The sequence below is a fragment of the Barbus barbus genome, assembly GCF_936440315.1.
Source record: "Barbus barbus genome assembly, chromosome: 31".
Taxonomy (NCBI): domain Eukaryota; kingdom Metazoa; phylum Chordata; class Actinopteri; order Cypriniformes; family Cyprinidae; genus Barbus; species Barbus barbus.
In genome coordinates, this window is record NC_136759.1 from 17,515,336 (window position 1) to 17,533,148 (window position 17,813).

Consider the following 17,813-nt stretch of genomic DNA (forward strand, 5'->3'; position numbering starts at 1 on the left):
AACTCAAGCACACTTTTCAATCAAAATATTTTTCATACAAAAAGAAGTTTGTTATATTTGAAATGATAAAAAGTAAAGAGAAATTAGTTCTGAGAAACACTGGAGTGCCAATTGTTTTTATACTTTATCCAATTCAATTAGTTTGTAAGTGTTTGTTAATGTCCAAGCATTTTCCCGGTCACTTCATTCCAATAACTATAACTAATCTCTATAACTCGTCCTATTTCTACCTTATGTACTTCTGTTACTTATTGGCTTATGAGACTGGCGTCAGAGAATGCAGTCTGTAACAGGTATTCCAGACTGCACTAATTAATTTGCTCTCTGGGTATAAAAGCGTTTCATGGGGCTAATGATCCACATGTTGAGTCTATATAAAGGTTGAGTCCTAATTAAAACAAGGTGCCATACTTTTGTCATCTGCGTGGATTTGAGGTGCTAAATGTTTCCATGGCAGCCAGTTCATAAAGTCTCTGAATTTCTGTTGGATCCGAACCAGGATTCTGTAATATATTTGTATTATTTTTTACAGTAGGTTATGATTCTACTACAATGAGGGTGCAATATCTGTCACCTGTGTTCCGCAGGGAGAAAGACGATAACCCTCTCTAAAATGTTGGCATGTAACTGTAACTTGCTGTGGCACACACTGTATAAATACTTAATGCATGTCGACATAGAGGTGGTGTTAACGATGCCCAGAATTTTATACCTTCTCTCCCAAACTTGTAAACATCCCGCTCTCCGTTTCAGTTTGGCAGCACATTTAGTAGAGAGGAGGGGAGAACATACCTCATCCATTTTGAGAGGCCTTTTTACCGCTGGGCTCTGGCCATCACTCACTCAGGGCAAAGTGAGAGATGTTGTAATCTCTTACATACAGTTTCTGGACTTAACCAAGCAAGAATTTTAAATTTCTGCCCTGGCTTCTATGGAGCCAAGATAGCCTTCCTGTATGAAATCTAGGGCTTTGTTTTAATTTGAAGTAGCCATTTCTTAACTGCATTCATTCCTGGGAACAAAATTCATTTCTAGGCATGGGAATTGAGAAATTTACCTGCCAGAAATTTTTACCTGCCATGAAACATTTTCACATAATTTTTTTCTAAAAATATATAGGGCAATAAATTGATTCAAGTTTTTAATCAAATTAATTACAGAATTAAAAGTAGCTTTGAAAAACGTCTCAACCCTTTGTTCTGTTCTTTCATTTTTTCCTAAATTTTCCAAACAAATAAAAAACCAGGCATCCTATATAAACTTCTGATTGTTAATTTTAATTTAATAAATAAATAAAAATAGAGGGTCAGTTCTGCTCTTTTTCTTTCTTTTTTTATTTTATTAACAATAATAAGTGCCCATTAATAAAATTCTATACTATTTTGTTTAAATAAATTTAAAAATGAATCAATAAAATCTGTATGAATGCTGCAAGTGAATTTAAGCATAGTATGAAACATGAATATTCACAGTATGAAAAACCAACCAACATGGTCCTGATTTTAATTTAATTTTATTTTATTTTTACTGGATGGTTTGATTTTTATTGTTATTACTCAAGTGAGTTACTTTATCCAAGGGTCAGATGTCCTCATTTCATAAAGCAGCCAACTGAGGAGTAACTTTTGTTTTATTTTTCCTAGCCAGTTTTTTCTTACATTTGAGTATTAATTCTGACTCAGGCTTTAAGCAACACGACTGTCTTAGAATGCCAGCATATGTAAGAATGTCAGAGGTGAACGGCTTGGTTTTTTGAGGTTTTTAGAGTTGTAAATGGAAAAGAGGATTGCGAGAGACCCGTGGGACAGGGGCGGCTGAAGGGGGGAAGCTGGTGGCATTTGGTGCCAGGACAGAGCGAGAGACAAACAACATCATGCGCTGTTGTTTACACTCAGCCGCTGTGCTGTCATAGACGAGACCTACTAGAGCGCTGACCTACTTAAAAGCCTCCTAAAATAAAACTCACTAGTGTCTCAGGACCGATGCACTGGCAGGCAGGCTGGAAAGCAGGCCAGCACATCACAGCTTTCTTTTCCTCTTCTCCCCTCCCGACGGCGCTTTATCGCATCCTTCACAGAGCAGAAATAAAATGTTATTAAAGAGGTTTTATTCAGGACCGGAATAGAAGCGATTTGCCTTTAAACGATTTTGGCCTGAGGGGCGACCGCTCGTCCATCTGTCTTATGTGCTTATGACGTCAGATTTCCTAAAACTCCTCCATTGCGCTCATCTCGCGGCACAGGAAGTGTCTTGCATTTACAGTTGGGGTGAGGGCACAGTGGAATTACTCACCGGGAACACATTGTGACTTCAGTGATCTGGCCCACAGAATAAACAGCGGTTAAACAAGAGCAATGTATCTCTTGTTGCGTTAATTATTAAGCAGACCCTTCCTTACTTTGCTAGATTGGCCCGTCTGCCTCTCACTTTGCAGTCGAGCGACTCGCCGGGGTCATCTGAGGTATAGCCCATGTGTCAGAGTCATCCACACACACCAATCTACCCGGTTATATTTAGTAAAATGCATTTGAGCTCATGTGACACTGATGCGTTTTAAAGGAATCATTTACAGCGGCTCCATATGATAACGCATTTGTTTTCCTTGGACACATGCACACTGTGGTTCTTAGAATCGTTCCAAACATGTATGACCTTCTTTCTTGCGTGGAATGAAAAAGGTCAATTTTTGAAGAATATTCTGACTGCTCTTTTCCATGAAAATGAATAGAGACTGAAGCTTTCAAATCTTCATTTAAGACACAAAAGCATCATAAAAATGATCATGAAAGGTCAATATGACATTTGCTTTATATTCCAATCCAATTCATAAACAAATGAACTGTATTATATGATTCATTAAAAAGATTCTCAGAAGAATGATTTGCTCACATATCAAAATCATGGACCACTTGTATGTTACACTCGTATATTCCGTATATTCCATCAAAAGTTATGGAGCCTCGCACATGACATGCAGAGTAAAAAACTAGATCTCCATAAATTATGAATTTGGTTCCAAGATTTACTAATTTGTTCCCTCATTTTTTTTCCCTCTCATTCCCACTATCTGTTTTTTTTATGCATGTTGTGTGAGGCTCAGTAAATGTTGATGGAAATCTTTGGTAAGAACTAGCAAGGTATCACAAATGTGCTCCATGTCAATTTGTGAGCAAATTCTTCTTCTGACTTGAATCATTCCAATTAATCAGTTGGTATTGTTCACAAAACCTAAATGATTTGTTCATGAATTGAACTGATCAGTACTCTCACACAGTGATTCTGTAAAAATAGTTAAGACCAAGCAATTTGAATGTCTGTGGCATCTTTGTTTCTTGTTCAAACACAAAATGAGCCATTGTGAGTTCAAGAGTAAATCCTATTCTCTGTACACACAGAGATTCATAATTTAGTGGATTTGAATATGGTTGCCATTCCCAAAACTTTGTATGTGGCCTTAGTAAACTTAAAAAAAGCTGATTTTGTGCAAATATTGAAGGTGTATTCATTGATATAGACCTTTGTAAAATAGATTTTTCTACAATGACCTGACTGTAACTAAACACGTTGTATTGGCCAGACCTTGGCAAGCCTGTACCCCCCACCAGCTCCACGAAGACTGATTGTCTCAGTGGTGCTGCAGATTTCCCAGCATGCCCCTTCATCACACAGTGACTAATTCCTATTGTGCTATAACTTCAATGCAAAGAGATGAAGTCCTTTCGGCCCGTCAGGAGGCAGAATAAAACGCTCCTGGCATTGCAGGGTGTCCACAGTTTTTGCTAAGACGCTCATTGTTTGGAAAAGCACATATTCACGTTCATCTCTCTGGCTGTGATTCCTGTGTCCGTGAGCTTTCACGAGCGAGAGAGTCAGAGCAGCAGGATTACTATATTGCCAGTGTCTCTATTCAAAAGTTAGTAGTTGAGGTAGTTAGTATGTAATTAGATTCTGGAGATGTTTGCTGAGACCTTTAAGAAGAGCTGAATTAAACTGCAGTCTTTTGTGTCGTTTACAATGTAAATAAGACTGAATCTCAGGGTGGGAATTGTTTTTTTTATAGACTCTAAAACCTAAAAGTGACTTGTTTGTGGATGCTGGGATTAACACTTCAACTCTCTTCTTGTTGCTTGGAAACATAGATGTTTGATTTTGGTGAAATAAATCCTCTTTAGATTCTTTTTCAAGATATATGAAAATTAATATCTTGATATAGATACCTGAGGTTCATCGTTTTCACTCGGATATTATGTAATGATTCAGTCTCGCTCACAAAACCAACCAGATTCCTTTCCTTTGGCCACAAAAGAAACAGGATTTCACAATATGTCTCTGTGTCTTTATCAGAAAGAACCTCCTGTTCACAGAATTAGCTCAGAACAGGTGAATCTACCCAGTTTGTTCTGAGATAAAGAGATTAGATGTATTTGTTGTGCTTGTTTACATAGCTGTCATGTTTACATCTCCTTCTCACTGTGGTCTTTTTTTTTTACCAAACATTGCTTTCTATTCAAGTAAGCTTTATATTCACTGACTAGAGTAGCCAAGTCAATGGCTACATCATGTAACCTGTTTGATATAAAAGCATATAATGTTGAGCATATAAAAGCATTGACTTCTTTCATGTGTCTTGATGAACTGAACCACCATAAAGAGCATTTCCTTTGTACTTTTCACAAAACCTGTCATGAACATATCCAGGTCACATTTCACCCCAAAATAGAAAAAAGTTTAAAAAAAAATAAATAAAAAAAAGATAATTTTTGAAACAATTTTCACTCAAAACTTGATATTAAATTTCACAAGTACAAAGAAATGGCATTCAATTAAACATGAGATTCTGAAGTAAAAAGAATGTAAAATATGTCTTTCATTATATAAGAAAAAATATATTTATCTACGAGTTTATTTGCATTTTAACATTTAAATTCTCATCCATTATGTCTGAATATTTTGAATCTTCTTGTAATTCTCAGTATTATTAATGTGTGTGTGTATATATATATATATATATATATATATATATATATATATATATATATATATTGTGGCGGGAGGAGCCAACGACAGACACAGTGGGCGTGGCGTCAAGCCTCGGAGAGGTTTTTATTAAACAATATTTTTAAATAAAGTGTCCAAAGGGGGGAAAGTGTCCAAAATAAACGGGGATCTGGTGTCCTCGTCGTGCTGCGGGGCTGTGCAGGAGGGCAGTGTTCAGGAGGGAAGGGTCCAGGGAAGGGGCGGAGTCCGGTGGCCGCACGCGCTCCCCTCTCGGGGCCGGGAGCGAGTGGCGGCGGCGTCTCTGGCGCGGCTTCGTCCATCTTCGGGATCCCGGCACTTCTGGGGGACTCGGCGGCTCGGCATCCTAGCCCGTCAGCCGCCTAACGGGTGCGGCAGTCCTCCTCGACGCTCCCTTCCTGGACCCACGAGGACACCAGTGTGCATGCACGGGAAGAGACCGGTCTCTCGAGGAGAGGCGCGCTCGGCGTTTAAACGGCGGCGGTGATGAGGCTCCATTCACGTCAGGTGCGCCTCATCACACGCCGCCAGCCCTGCGTGTTCAGCGCCCCTCCTCTCTCACACACCCACTCCCGTCGGGAGCCTGGTGAAGGGCGGCGAATACGGGACGGGGTGGTGATGGACAGGGGGGAGGCAGCCGACTCGTCACAATATATATATATGAAGGGTTCACAATATATATATATGAAGGGTTCATTTGCATAAACAGATAACTCCATTTGAACAATTCTCAGAAATCATGTTTTTTCATTGTGCATTCCAGTTAATCTCAATCAAACTGCAGTTGGGTTATTTTCACTCGGTTAAAAGATAACTAAAAAAAACTAACACAATAAAAACATGTTAACATAATAAAATAATAAAAAACATGTTTTTTGAAAATTAAAAAAAGTTATGTTTTTGCAAATAAACTCTTCATATTTATATTTATACATAATTTAACATAAATTATAGTAGTAGTAAACATGAATTAAAGTTCAAGTTTCAAGTTCAAGTTTATTTGTATAGCGCTTTTTACAATACAAATCATTGCAAAGCAGCTCTACAGGAAATTAAGTTTCCACAATATATTTATATCTTGCAGAACCTTAATGTATTTAACTTATGGCAAAATTTGGTAATTCTGTATGTTGTCTGAGCGTTGGCATCCTCTGAGGTCCTCTGAGGGGTTGGCATCATCTTTTCTCAGGTGTCCGGTCATCTCAGATCATTTAAGGATCCAGACTGAAGCTTCTGTAATTTCTAGTTACCACGGGATGTTAACAAGTTAGGTACGCAGGAGCTAAACCATTTAGGGCCTTATAGGCAAGTAATAATATTTTGTAAATGATACGGAACTGAATAGGTAGCCAGTGCAGAGACTGTAAAATTGGGGTAATATGATCATATTTTCTTGACCTGGTAAGAACTCTAGCCGCTGCATTTTGGACTATCTGTAGCTTGTTTATTGAAGATGCAGGACTACCACCTAGTAGTGCATTACAATAGTCCAGTCTAGAGGTCATGAATGCATGAACTAGCTTTTCTGCATCAGAAACAGGTAGCATGTTTCGAAGCATGTTTCAATAATAATAATAAAGTTAAACATATTTTGCAATACAGCAATTTTTCTTTTGCATCATGTTGTTCACAAGTGGGAGGCACTGAGCGTACTTCATTGTCATGAAAATAATGTCAACATGCAAACTGAAATATGACCTGAACATGTTATTGACAGGTATCATGCGATGTGTTGTCATCTTATGGAATGTGCTAAGAATTTGTTTCATCATAGTCATTTCATATATTGAACACACTGCTTCTCTAAGACTTGTAGGTTGAGGTCTGAATCATTCGGAGAGTTTTGAATTCCTTCCTAAAATGTTACACAAACCTGCCTTTGGTTCCTAGAAAAGTTTGGTGATCTCGCACTCCGCTTACTAGCACTGTGGGAATTGGATTAAATCTCTGGCCTTTATTCTAATTCACAACTTTGTAGTCATCGGGTGTCAAGGGGTCAACTGACCAGTGTGAAAGGCAAATCCACTCTCTATTGTACAGTTTCCCTTCAGCTACCGGCTCTATTCAGCCTGGGAAAAATGGGGGAGGCAGCACGTCAATTAGGAATTAATTTTCTACCGCTCTGAAAAGGTCTCAGCAACTTTTTAAAAAAGGCTTAATTGGTAGGACGATCCAATGGGGGTGAGAAACAGCCTGTTGTGTCAATACAACAGCTTTGAGGTGTATTGATTTATGGACTGATAAAAGACAAATACATATGGCCTTCTGTACACTCCTCTGTAGTTTAATAGGCTGTGTTATCCACTCCAGTAGTTTTATATTTGATGTACTTCTTTAATTAGGGGCCATATAATTAAAAGGCTGCATCTGAATCATTCTATAATGTCATTAAACTGCTTATCTTAATGTGCAGAGCAGTATCAAGCATTCTTGATTCTCATTGGATGGAAACGGTAATGAGGTCAGATGCAAAAATGTATAAATGTTGCTCATTAAGATGGTGACTCACACCTACGGGTTTATGTATGTGAGTGCTGTGAGAAGGGGTCATTTGAGGAAACCGTCTGCGTCATTAGTTGTTGTTACACAGTGCGCCCCCTGCTGGCCTTTACCGTGACACTTAGCAAATGCCACCACCTCTCAGACAAAACATAGAAGCATTCCTCAATAATTATGCACTCATATAGAATTAATAAATTAAACATTTCATTAAACAACTTCTTTGCTTGATGTTTTCCTCATATTTTATATGTATTCAGTTCATTACAGAGCTCAACAGTGAGACTGGAGTCAGTGTGAGAAAGCTTCAAGTCAGTTATCGAGCCCTGACACTCTTACAATACATCATCATGTTACATGTGTTGTTATACCTTGCAAACATACACATTTAGATATCTATCACTGATTTAAATAGGGCCCCTATTATGGGTTATGAAAGGTTCATATTTTGGTTTTGGGAGTCCCTAACAACAGGTTGACATGCATGCAAGGTCAAAAAACTCTTTCATTTTCTTGTAATATGCATATAGTTTTACTTTATTTGCTCAACGACTCCCAAATGATTAGTTTAACGATTTATTTTTCCAAACCCCTTCTTTGCGTCACGCTAATCTGCAGTGATTGGTCGATTTCATTTAAAGCAGTGTTTGTGAGCTTTTACCGTGCCAAAAGCGGCACCTAGTGTGAAAGAATTAATTTGCATTTTCATTCAGATCAACGCGAAAATGAAGTTTTCCCAGGTCTGTGCGCGCAACAAGTGGGCGGTCCATACAATATGCTAATGTTTCATGTTGACGTCAACTTGAAATGGCTTGGGATTCCTTTTAAAAACGACTCGTTTCAACGATTCAGAGTCGACTCTTTCTTTTGAGAGACAATAACTTTATACACGGTGCACTTTCAGATTTAAAACTTTGCAGGATGTTTCATTCACTTAGAGCTGTGTTACACACTGCAGGAAAGGTCATTTTCAAAAATTCATAATAGGGCCACTTTAATGTGAAAAATGGGTTACACTTTATTTTAGGGTGTCCTTGTTACATTGTAATTACACATTTAAGTACTGAGTAATATTAATTAACTACATGTACTTTCTATATGGTTAGGGTTTGGCTTAGGGTTACTTGCATGTAATTATGCATAATTTATTGTTATTATAATAGTAAGTACATGTGACCTGTAGCAAGGACAACTTAAAATAAAGTGTTACCGGAAATTGCTAACTAATATTTGTTAATAATTATTTGTTATAGTTTTGGAAAAATCTGTTTAAATGGTCATTTTATTTTATATTATTGTTTTACAGTTTAATTTATTATTGTTTGTATTGCAAAACTTGCTAAGTTAATCTTCCGATAATGAGCTGTTATAATTTTGGAAAAATCTTTTTAAAAATGGTAATATTTAATTTAATTATTTTTTTTTTTATTCTATAATTTATTTTATTATTGTTTGTATTGTATATTGTGAGAATCCCAATAATGCATGCTATAGTTGTAGACAAATCAGCTAATATTGTGATAATAATTAATTATAGTTATAGTAAATAATTTAAATAATAAATAAAATAAATAAATCATTACTTATTTTATTTTATTTTAGAATGTATTTATTATTATAAGTTATGTATTTAATTTTAGTTTTATTTTATTTTAATTTATGATTTAATGATTGTTATTGTATTAAAATTATAATGCACTTTTTGTACATGAAGGCCAGTGAAAATGTTGTCAGGGCAAGCAAATGTCTTAACTCAATAAGTATCCTAATGCTTAACGTATCATGCATCGTTTATAGTGTATAAACCAAAGGCTTCAGCTCAGTTCCACACAGGTTTGAAACTCCTGCCAACACCTTTTTCTGTGCCCTGACCCTCATTAAGTGTTGTGAAAGGAGAGGCTTGTTCTGAATGAAACTGACATTCCATAGTGCTGTACACTTCTCTTTTCTCACTCTCGCTCTCTCTATATACATTTTTTTCTGAACCTCTCTGTCTCAGAGACCTTCATTGACCTTCGTAATGCATTTCAGAAGATTCTTTCACCTTTACATGAGATGAGGTCATGAATGTTTCTGTATATATGTTCAGTACCACACATTGTTTATCTCTCTCTCTCTCTTTCAAATCAGTTCTGTTGTGCTATATTTACTGAATCACATGCATTTAAGATTCAACTTTATTCAAGCGTAATTCCATTCAGGCAGTCTCTCATCACAATTCTGATCTTTTTCCGCAAGCTATTTATTAATTGTCCAGTAATTGTGTGCGATTTGAGTCTTTAATGATTAGCCATGCACCTCCGACAGCAGAATAAGTTAGGACACAATCTTAATGAGGGACTGCTGAGAGTCTTTTGTGTCGTGGAAAAGCCACCTCAGCAGCAGTGCGCTTTAAAAGCCCGAGGAGTCACACAGATTAGCCGAGTAAGAGGTGGACCTGTGGACGTGTAAACAATAGAGCAGGTCATTCATACTCTAAGCCTGATTGTCCCCTCACTGTCCAGATGGCCTGCCGAATAAATTATACCAGTAGGTACAATGCTTTCTAGTGCAGGGGCTTTAGGCACAACTGTTTGCAGAGTCACACAGGGCTTTTTCCTTGTTCTAACTATTATTAACAAGTACGAGCGGTCAGCGGTTTGACGTCTGTAAATGAAATCCTTGAGAAAGTGAGAAGGGGGGGTAAGGACAGATGAAGGATCATGTGAACACATGATGTACGCAGCAAGATACAAAAGAGACAGAGAGATCCAGGGGTGTTAGTGTTTTGTCATTGTCATTTTTATGTTTTTTTATAATTCATTAATTATTAGATTTTTACATATATAGATGTATATTTGTGTGTGTGTGTGTGTGTGTATTTTGTGTATATTTTTTTGAAGAAATATTAAAAAGAAAAAATTCACTAGTTCTGAAAAAATACATATATACATATATATATATTGTCACTGATAATAAGATATGTATGTATGTATATATAGGTGCATCTCAAAAAATTTGAATATCGTGAAAAAGTTATTTTTTGTAACATTTCACAAAGTGAAACTTTCATATATTCTAGATTCATTACATGTAAAGTAAAACATTTCAAAATATTTTTTTGTTTGTTTGTTTGTTTTTTGTAGTTTTTTTATTTTATTTTGATAATTAGAGCTTACAGCTCATGGAAGTCAAAAATCCAGTATTTAAAAATATAAGAATATTTCCTAAGATCAATCAAAAAAGGATTTGCAAAACAAATTCTTTAAAGTATGTTCATTTATGCACTCAGTACTTGGTCGGGGCTCCTTTAGCACAAATGACAGCATCAGTGAGGTGTGGCATGGAAGCGATCAACTTGTGGCTCTGCTGAGGCACTATTGAGCCTTCAGCTCGTCTGCATTGTTGGATCGACTGTTTCTCATCTTTCTCTTGAAAATATCCCATAGATTCCAAATGGGGTTCAGGTCAGGCATGTTGGCTGGACAATCAAGTACAGTAATATCATGGTCAGCAAACCACTTGGAAGTGGTTTTGGCGCTATGGGCAGGTGTTAAAGTCCTGCTGGAAAAGTTAATCAGCATCTCCATAAAGCTTGTCAGCAGATGGAAGCATAAAATGCTCCAAAATCTCCAGGTAGATGGTTGCATTGACTTTGGACTTGATAAAACACAATGGACCAACACCAGCAGACGTCACGGCACCCCAAATCATCCCTGACTTTGGAAACTTCACACTGGACTGTTTGTGCCTCTCCAGTCTTCCTCCAGACTCCAGACCTTGATTTTCAAATGAAATGAAACTTTCCAGTTCTTTTTCTCCTTAGCCCAGGTAAGATGCTTCTTTTCCTGAAGACGTCTGAGCGTGGTGACTCTTGATGCACTGACTTCAGCTTCAGTCCACTCCTTGTGAAGCTCTCCCAAGTGTTTGAATCAGCTTTGCTTGACAGTATTCTAAAGCTTGCGGTCATCCCTGTTGCTTGTGCACCTTTTCTTACCCAATTTCTTCCTTCATCAACTTTGCATTTAATATGCTTTGATACAGCACTCCTTGAACAGCCAGCCCTTTCAGAAATGACCTTCTGTGACTTACCCTCTTTGTGGAGGGTGTCAATGATCGTTTTCTGGACCATTGCCAAGTCAGAAACTACATTATTGTGGTTTCAAAGAACAAGAGATACCCAGTATTTATACTGTAGGGATGGTAATTTAATGAATCTCAAATGTAAATATTCTAATATTTTGAGATGCTGGATTTTTTACTTTCATGAGCTGTAAGCTCTAATCAAAAAACTTTTGAAATGTTTTACTTTACATATAATGAATCCAGAATATATGAAAGTTTCACTTTTGAAATGTTACAAAAAAATGAAAAAAAAAAAACTTTCACGATATTATAATTTTTTTAAGATGCACGTGTATATAAAGAAATATTAAAAACAAAAAACAAAAAAAATTGTATAAAAATATTAAGCAGCTCTGTTTTTGTAAGTGACAAAAAATTGGTTTTTTTTGCCTCAAATCAGCATATTAGAATGATTTCTTAACGATCAAGTGCACTGAACACCGAAGACTGAAAATTCAGCTTTGCCATTACAGAAATAAATTGAATTTGATAATATACTCAAAGAGAGATTGTTTGTTTTAAATTGTAATAATATTTAACAATATTGAAATAAGACATTATTTCTTTATTATAATATTATTGTTTTAAAATCTAATTTTATGGAAATAATAAAATGCATATTTTTCATAGTAGTCTAATGATAAATGTGTCATTCAGGCAAAAATAAACAGTTTTCCTTTTTTTTTTTCAGACACAGAATATTCTGTTGTCTTTCACATGACATTTACATCTCAGGTGATTCACTGAAAACAAACTTCCAAATTGTCAATGAAGCAAAGCTGGCAGAAATCCAGCCATATACATCCAAATCTGCATGCTCCAGCAGAGCAACTGCCATTGACATGATGGGAATGCCAATTCCAGGTATATTAGAGCGCCTTGGGTCCGAACTGTGGCAGAAAGGGGACATTTATTTTCTCATTTGGTGCTGTAAAAATGCTACACTGCAGCTTTGATTTGGAGCCAGTGCAGTCATTCCAATGATGATGTGTTTATTCTGTTTTTGAGACGCATGTTTGTTTCTTGTATTTACAATTCATGTTAGTAAATCGTATCCAGTTCGGAATCATGGCAGAGTTATATTCGCGGCGGCTGGTGAGCTTGCAAGCCAGAGGGATAAATGTGTTTACTCTTAAAGTATTTGTCCCCTCCAAACGAAATGAAACTCGGGCTTTGACAGCTCCCCCTCTCTGTGTGTGAATCATCTGTATCTGATCTCCCTGCACTAATTCCAATTTAATTGCCTGTTGCCTGCAGGTTCTTCAATAGTGGTAACAAATGGTTTGATTTTGTAGTCCTCATCAGGCAGCATTTTAAATGCAGCACTCTAACCCCACTCGAATGCCAATGAGGCACCGAACAGCCTCGTGTTTACTAATGCTCATCCTCCCCCCTCGCTCGCGTCTCTGTTCCTCTCATATCTGATTAAAGGGGATTTGTAAGAATCGGCGAGATGCATGCAGCCTCTCTCTCCATTGTAAATGATATTGGGGCAGAACAGTCGGCCTTGGCTTCTTGTGTATTTTCGTTTTAAGAAGCGAAGATGTTCTTCGCCGGATAATGCAGTTTAATCTGTTTAAACGAAGTTTTGACATTAAAGTTCAGGTGCGATGTGGGAAGGTGGCTCTGGCTCTGCATGTGAAATAGGAGCTGGTACTTTATATGAATTTTTAAAGCGTGCTTTATGATTAATGTGTTATCTTCAAGAGAGTGTATCTTCATTAATTCTACATAAGCAAGACACAACAGCGAAAAACATGGCTTCATAGCTTTTTGAGCTCCATGTTTAGACTAAATGGTTAATAGATGATGAGTTTTTCTTCATTAGTGGTGTTGGCTTGCATTGCAATTACTTTTAATCATGTTTAAGATTAAGCCTAAGTAATAAACTAACTTGAGTGTTTTTAAGTATTAACTGGGGCATTTAAAAGAAAAATGGGGGGGGGGGGGCAAAACTGGCATATCGTTACCTGTTTGTACAAAATTATGTACATCCACACAACAGTATAATCAGAATTTATGTAAGAAACATTTCAACTCAATCTCATCTGGAGATTATTTTACAGAGTTCAATGCTATTTTTGTTTTCTCGTCATTGCTTTATGGGACAGGTGGGTCCTCTCTCTCTTCTCACATCTGCCTTCTGCGCTCCTGACCTCTGACCCCATTCACACACACCGCACAATGAACTAAACCACCCAACTTCAAATTTCCCCCTCCATTTTATCCTTTATTCATTTCTGAAATTTAATATCATAGCATATAGTATATATTCTCTGAGTTTTATGTTTTACTAAGTTAATATTTATATTTAAAAGCACCAAAAAAAAAGAGATGGCTCTCTGGAATACTTGATTCTGATTAGTCTGAAGGCTGTATTTACAAAAAAAATCATTATATTTTGTTTTTGTCACGGTGCACACAGCAAGGATGATACAGGAACACGCAGACGAGGATGTAAGCTCAAAATAACAGCAAGACAAGGCAAGGCTGACACAGACAGGAACACCGGGGAGTAACGAGTAGAGCAGACCAAATCAAACTGAACAGACAGGACTATAAATACACAGGATAATCATAGATAATTAGACAAACACAGCTGGACAGAATAAACTAATAATCACATTAAACAAGGACAGGAAAGAAACCAAATAAGGAAACATGAGGCGGGAACACATGACACACACGACAGAGGACTGACAGTTTTCTTATTCTTATATTATTATTTAATATAATACAAATACGTTTTTATGTTAACTGTTCAACATTTTTTTTTTTGTATACCACTGTTAAAAATTGGGGATTGTGCAGTGTTTTTGAAACAAATCTCTTGTTCACCAAGGCTGCATTTATTTGATCAAAAATACTGTCATATTATGAAATAATATTATAATTTTAAATCACTGCTATCTATTTGAATATATTTTAAAATATAATTTATACCAGTGATGAAAAGCTTAATTTTCAGCATCATTACTCCAGTCTTTAATGTCACATGATCCTTCAGAAATCATTCTAATATACTGATTCACTGCTCAAGAAACATTTCTTTTTGTTATCAAAGTAGAAAATAGTCATGCTATTTAATATTTTTTGCAAAATGTGATCACAAAACTTCCCTTGTCGTAACTGTATTACTGTTTGAGTAGCATTTGACTAAATTCCTCTTCCTGTATTTCCAATTTAAATTCCAATTTAAAATGTTATAGCTTGTGAGCAGTGCAATTCAATTCACATTTCCATTCATGAATTGAAAGTGAGATGTTTCAATTCTGTATTTTGCCCTGATGTCTTTGTGTTGGAAAACACAGTAGACACTTTTTTGTAAAAAAAAAAAAAAAGTAGTGTGGGTAACGGGCAGCTCTGGAGTCTGTGGGAAACAGAGCAGAGCAGCTGCTGAGGAGAGCAGAGTCTCTGACACTCACTCTGAGAAAGGAGCTGGCTCCATTAACAGCCCTATTCACCCGGCTTAAGCAACTCTGTCAGCCACTTCAGAACCATTAAAGCTCTGCTGGGAGCTAGACACAGAGAACGAGGGAGACAGAAGGAGACAGAGAGAGAGAAGAATGAGGAAAAATAGAAGCAGGGGGATGCTCTCAGAGGAACTGAGTGATGGTATAAATAGTTGGAGTTGTAGAGGTAAATTATTCCTAAGGACATTAAACAGTAGTGAAGCTAAGCTCCCTCTCCCTCTTCCCCTCATGCTTTCTCTTTCTTTACCACAGTCGTCTCATATATTTATGTCCGTGCTGGATTGCCTCTGTTATTTTTTTCTTCTGAAAAGAGTTGACAACACAAATATCTGTTATGTGTCTGATATAATGAAGCTCAAGAATGTGTCATCATTTGTATTTCGGCAGTATTTCACAGAGATTTGCCTTGAATGTTTTTCTTCTTTTTTTTTTTTTTTTTGTTATCCTCGAGCTAGACTGGCCATGAAAATGCTTCCTTGTTGCATTATTTTGAATTGAATACAGTTCAAAAGATAATTTCAGCATAACAACCTGGTAGGACACCTGAAAAATGTTCATGAATTTAAGTATTTCAAATAATAATAATAACAATTATTATTATTATTATTATTCCCTAACCCTGTTTTTTTTTTTGTTTTGTTTAACCAAGAACTTCTTGCCATGTTTGCAAGAGTTCATGATCATTACATTTTATTAGTGACCTAGAAAAAGTGCAGAATCTGAAATGTTTCTTTTTCTTTTTACATTCTTGCACATTTCTTTTTCTTTTTTTTTATAACAATAGTCATAAAACTTGTTATTTTTGTATCTTTGATCTTAGTCAAAAAGTTTTCATGGTTGGATATCTTCTTCTGGCCTCTGAATGGCCCTTTGTAATCAATGTCAGCTCTTAAACTTGGAGAGAATGGAAGAGAAATCGGGCAACTTGTCTAAGTACATTTACACCAAACTCACATTACAGACGAGCTGTCAGTGTGTCAGTGTAGAGGTTCATTTTTATGTGGCTCAGGCACTAATGCTTTTTTTTACTCTGAGCTCTGTCGTAAATGCTGATTGATTGAGTGAGAAGTCAATCCCAGCCTGCTGTTCACGAGCCCACCACTGGGCTTTCACAAAGATTTTAAATTAGAGACAGCTTTACTTGAAAGATACATTATTGATTGGCCATAGATACTGAAAGCACTGTTTTTTTTGTTGTGGGGAAAAGAGAAACTAAGACAATACATCTAAGTCTCTTCAACCCCATCCATTATGAAACACATAGCCTTATTCGTTCATTTTGCTAAAATGTACTTAACAACAAAATGGATGAAATCCAAATTCTGCATTCTTTGCACTAAACACTAATTAAACCCCTTCGTTTTGTCTCTCATCTTCAGGCTCAGACATGGCAGTGTTTTGTCTCCTATGTGGGAAGCGTTTCCAGACCCAGAAGGCTTTGCAGCAGCACATGGAGATTCACGCCGGCATGCGCAGCTACGTCTGCAGCGAGTGCGAACACACCTTCCCGAGCCACACGGCGCTCAAACGCCATCTCCGCTCGCACACAGGTGAGCTTTACCTGAATATCACTCCCACCGCCAATATCTGAGTCATCTAAAAGCACATTAACAGCTTCACACCTCCATGTAATTCAGGAAAGGGCAAGCGGGCCACAAGCTGAGATGTGGCAAAGTTTCAAACAGTTCAGGAGGAACATGTTCATGCTAGGGTTATATAGACCTCTTGTCCTCAGACGAGCCAAATTTTTCAGTATTGATAAAGTCAGGTACATATCATCACATTTATGCCAAGGAACCACCACCTAGACAGAAATGGGACTAATATTTGACACTTAAGGTGTCAATGTATGTGCCAATGGCTATTATGTCTTTAAACTAATATTCAGTGTCAAAATCCTCTCAAACTTTGTCAATCCAGTGACTTCTTCCAGTGTGCTAACTTGTAAACAAAGCTTGGTCTCCCTATAGTATGTGGGCGGCCCATCTGAGGCTCAGACTATCTTCTGACAGTCTTTTGTTTCTTTTTCTACCTCAGCTCCGTCTTTCTTCTCATAGTTTCCTTCAGGGACACTTTAAACTTAAGTCAAGCCCCTCTATTACAGATAGTAGGTCAAACCAGACCTTTTTACCATTCTACATTATGATAATTTCTGAGTGTGAAAATTTAATTATCGAATGACCCAAAAATTATGACAAACAGAGGAAATTTAGGTGTTTGGTAAAGTGGCACTGAGATTATTTTCATTGCAACAGGTAAGATTACAATATATAAATATGCTCATGCAAATATTTGCAAGAAATTGAATAAATATAAATCAACATCCATTACAGTTTGTTAGAAGAGACTATATCAGTGTACTTCGTACAAGCATGTTATCTCTGTTTTTCCTTCATAAATAGGCAAACAGAGATGATTGAATCCGTATGGTCTGGCAGTGAACAGAAAGAGCACAAAATTGCCCCTACTCCATTTACTTACAAGAGTGCATCTTTCTCTAGCTTTTGCTCTCGCTGTCTGACCTAAAATACCAGTAAGATTGTCAGAGGCAGTTGAAGTCTAGACTCAACATGTAAATTTTTGATAAGAGGGGCCAGAAATGAAGTGAGGTTGTTTTTTTAAAGAGTCGAGGCATTTAAGTATGCACTCCATCTCGCCACAGACCGCTGGGTACATGAGTTTTTCCAGAACAACATCTGAAAGGACATTCTGACGTTCCTA

General features: G+C 36.9%; 1 protein-coding gene across 1 annotated transcript in view; it reads left to right on the forward strand.

Moving 5' to 3' along the window:
* LOC306851647 (zinc finger and BTB domain-containing protein 16-A-like) overlaps positions 1-17,813 on the forward strand; it is a 57,201-nt gene that overhangs the window by 27,758 nt on the left and 11,630 nt on the right. Inside the window, exon 5 of the mRNA XM_079388051.1 lies at positions 16,472-16,642. Coding sequence (XP_079244177.1) covers positions 16,472-16,642 — 171 coding nt within the window. The remainder of the gene's footprint in view (positions 1-16,471; positions 16,643-17,813) is intronic.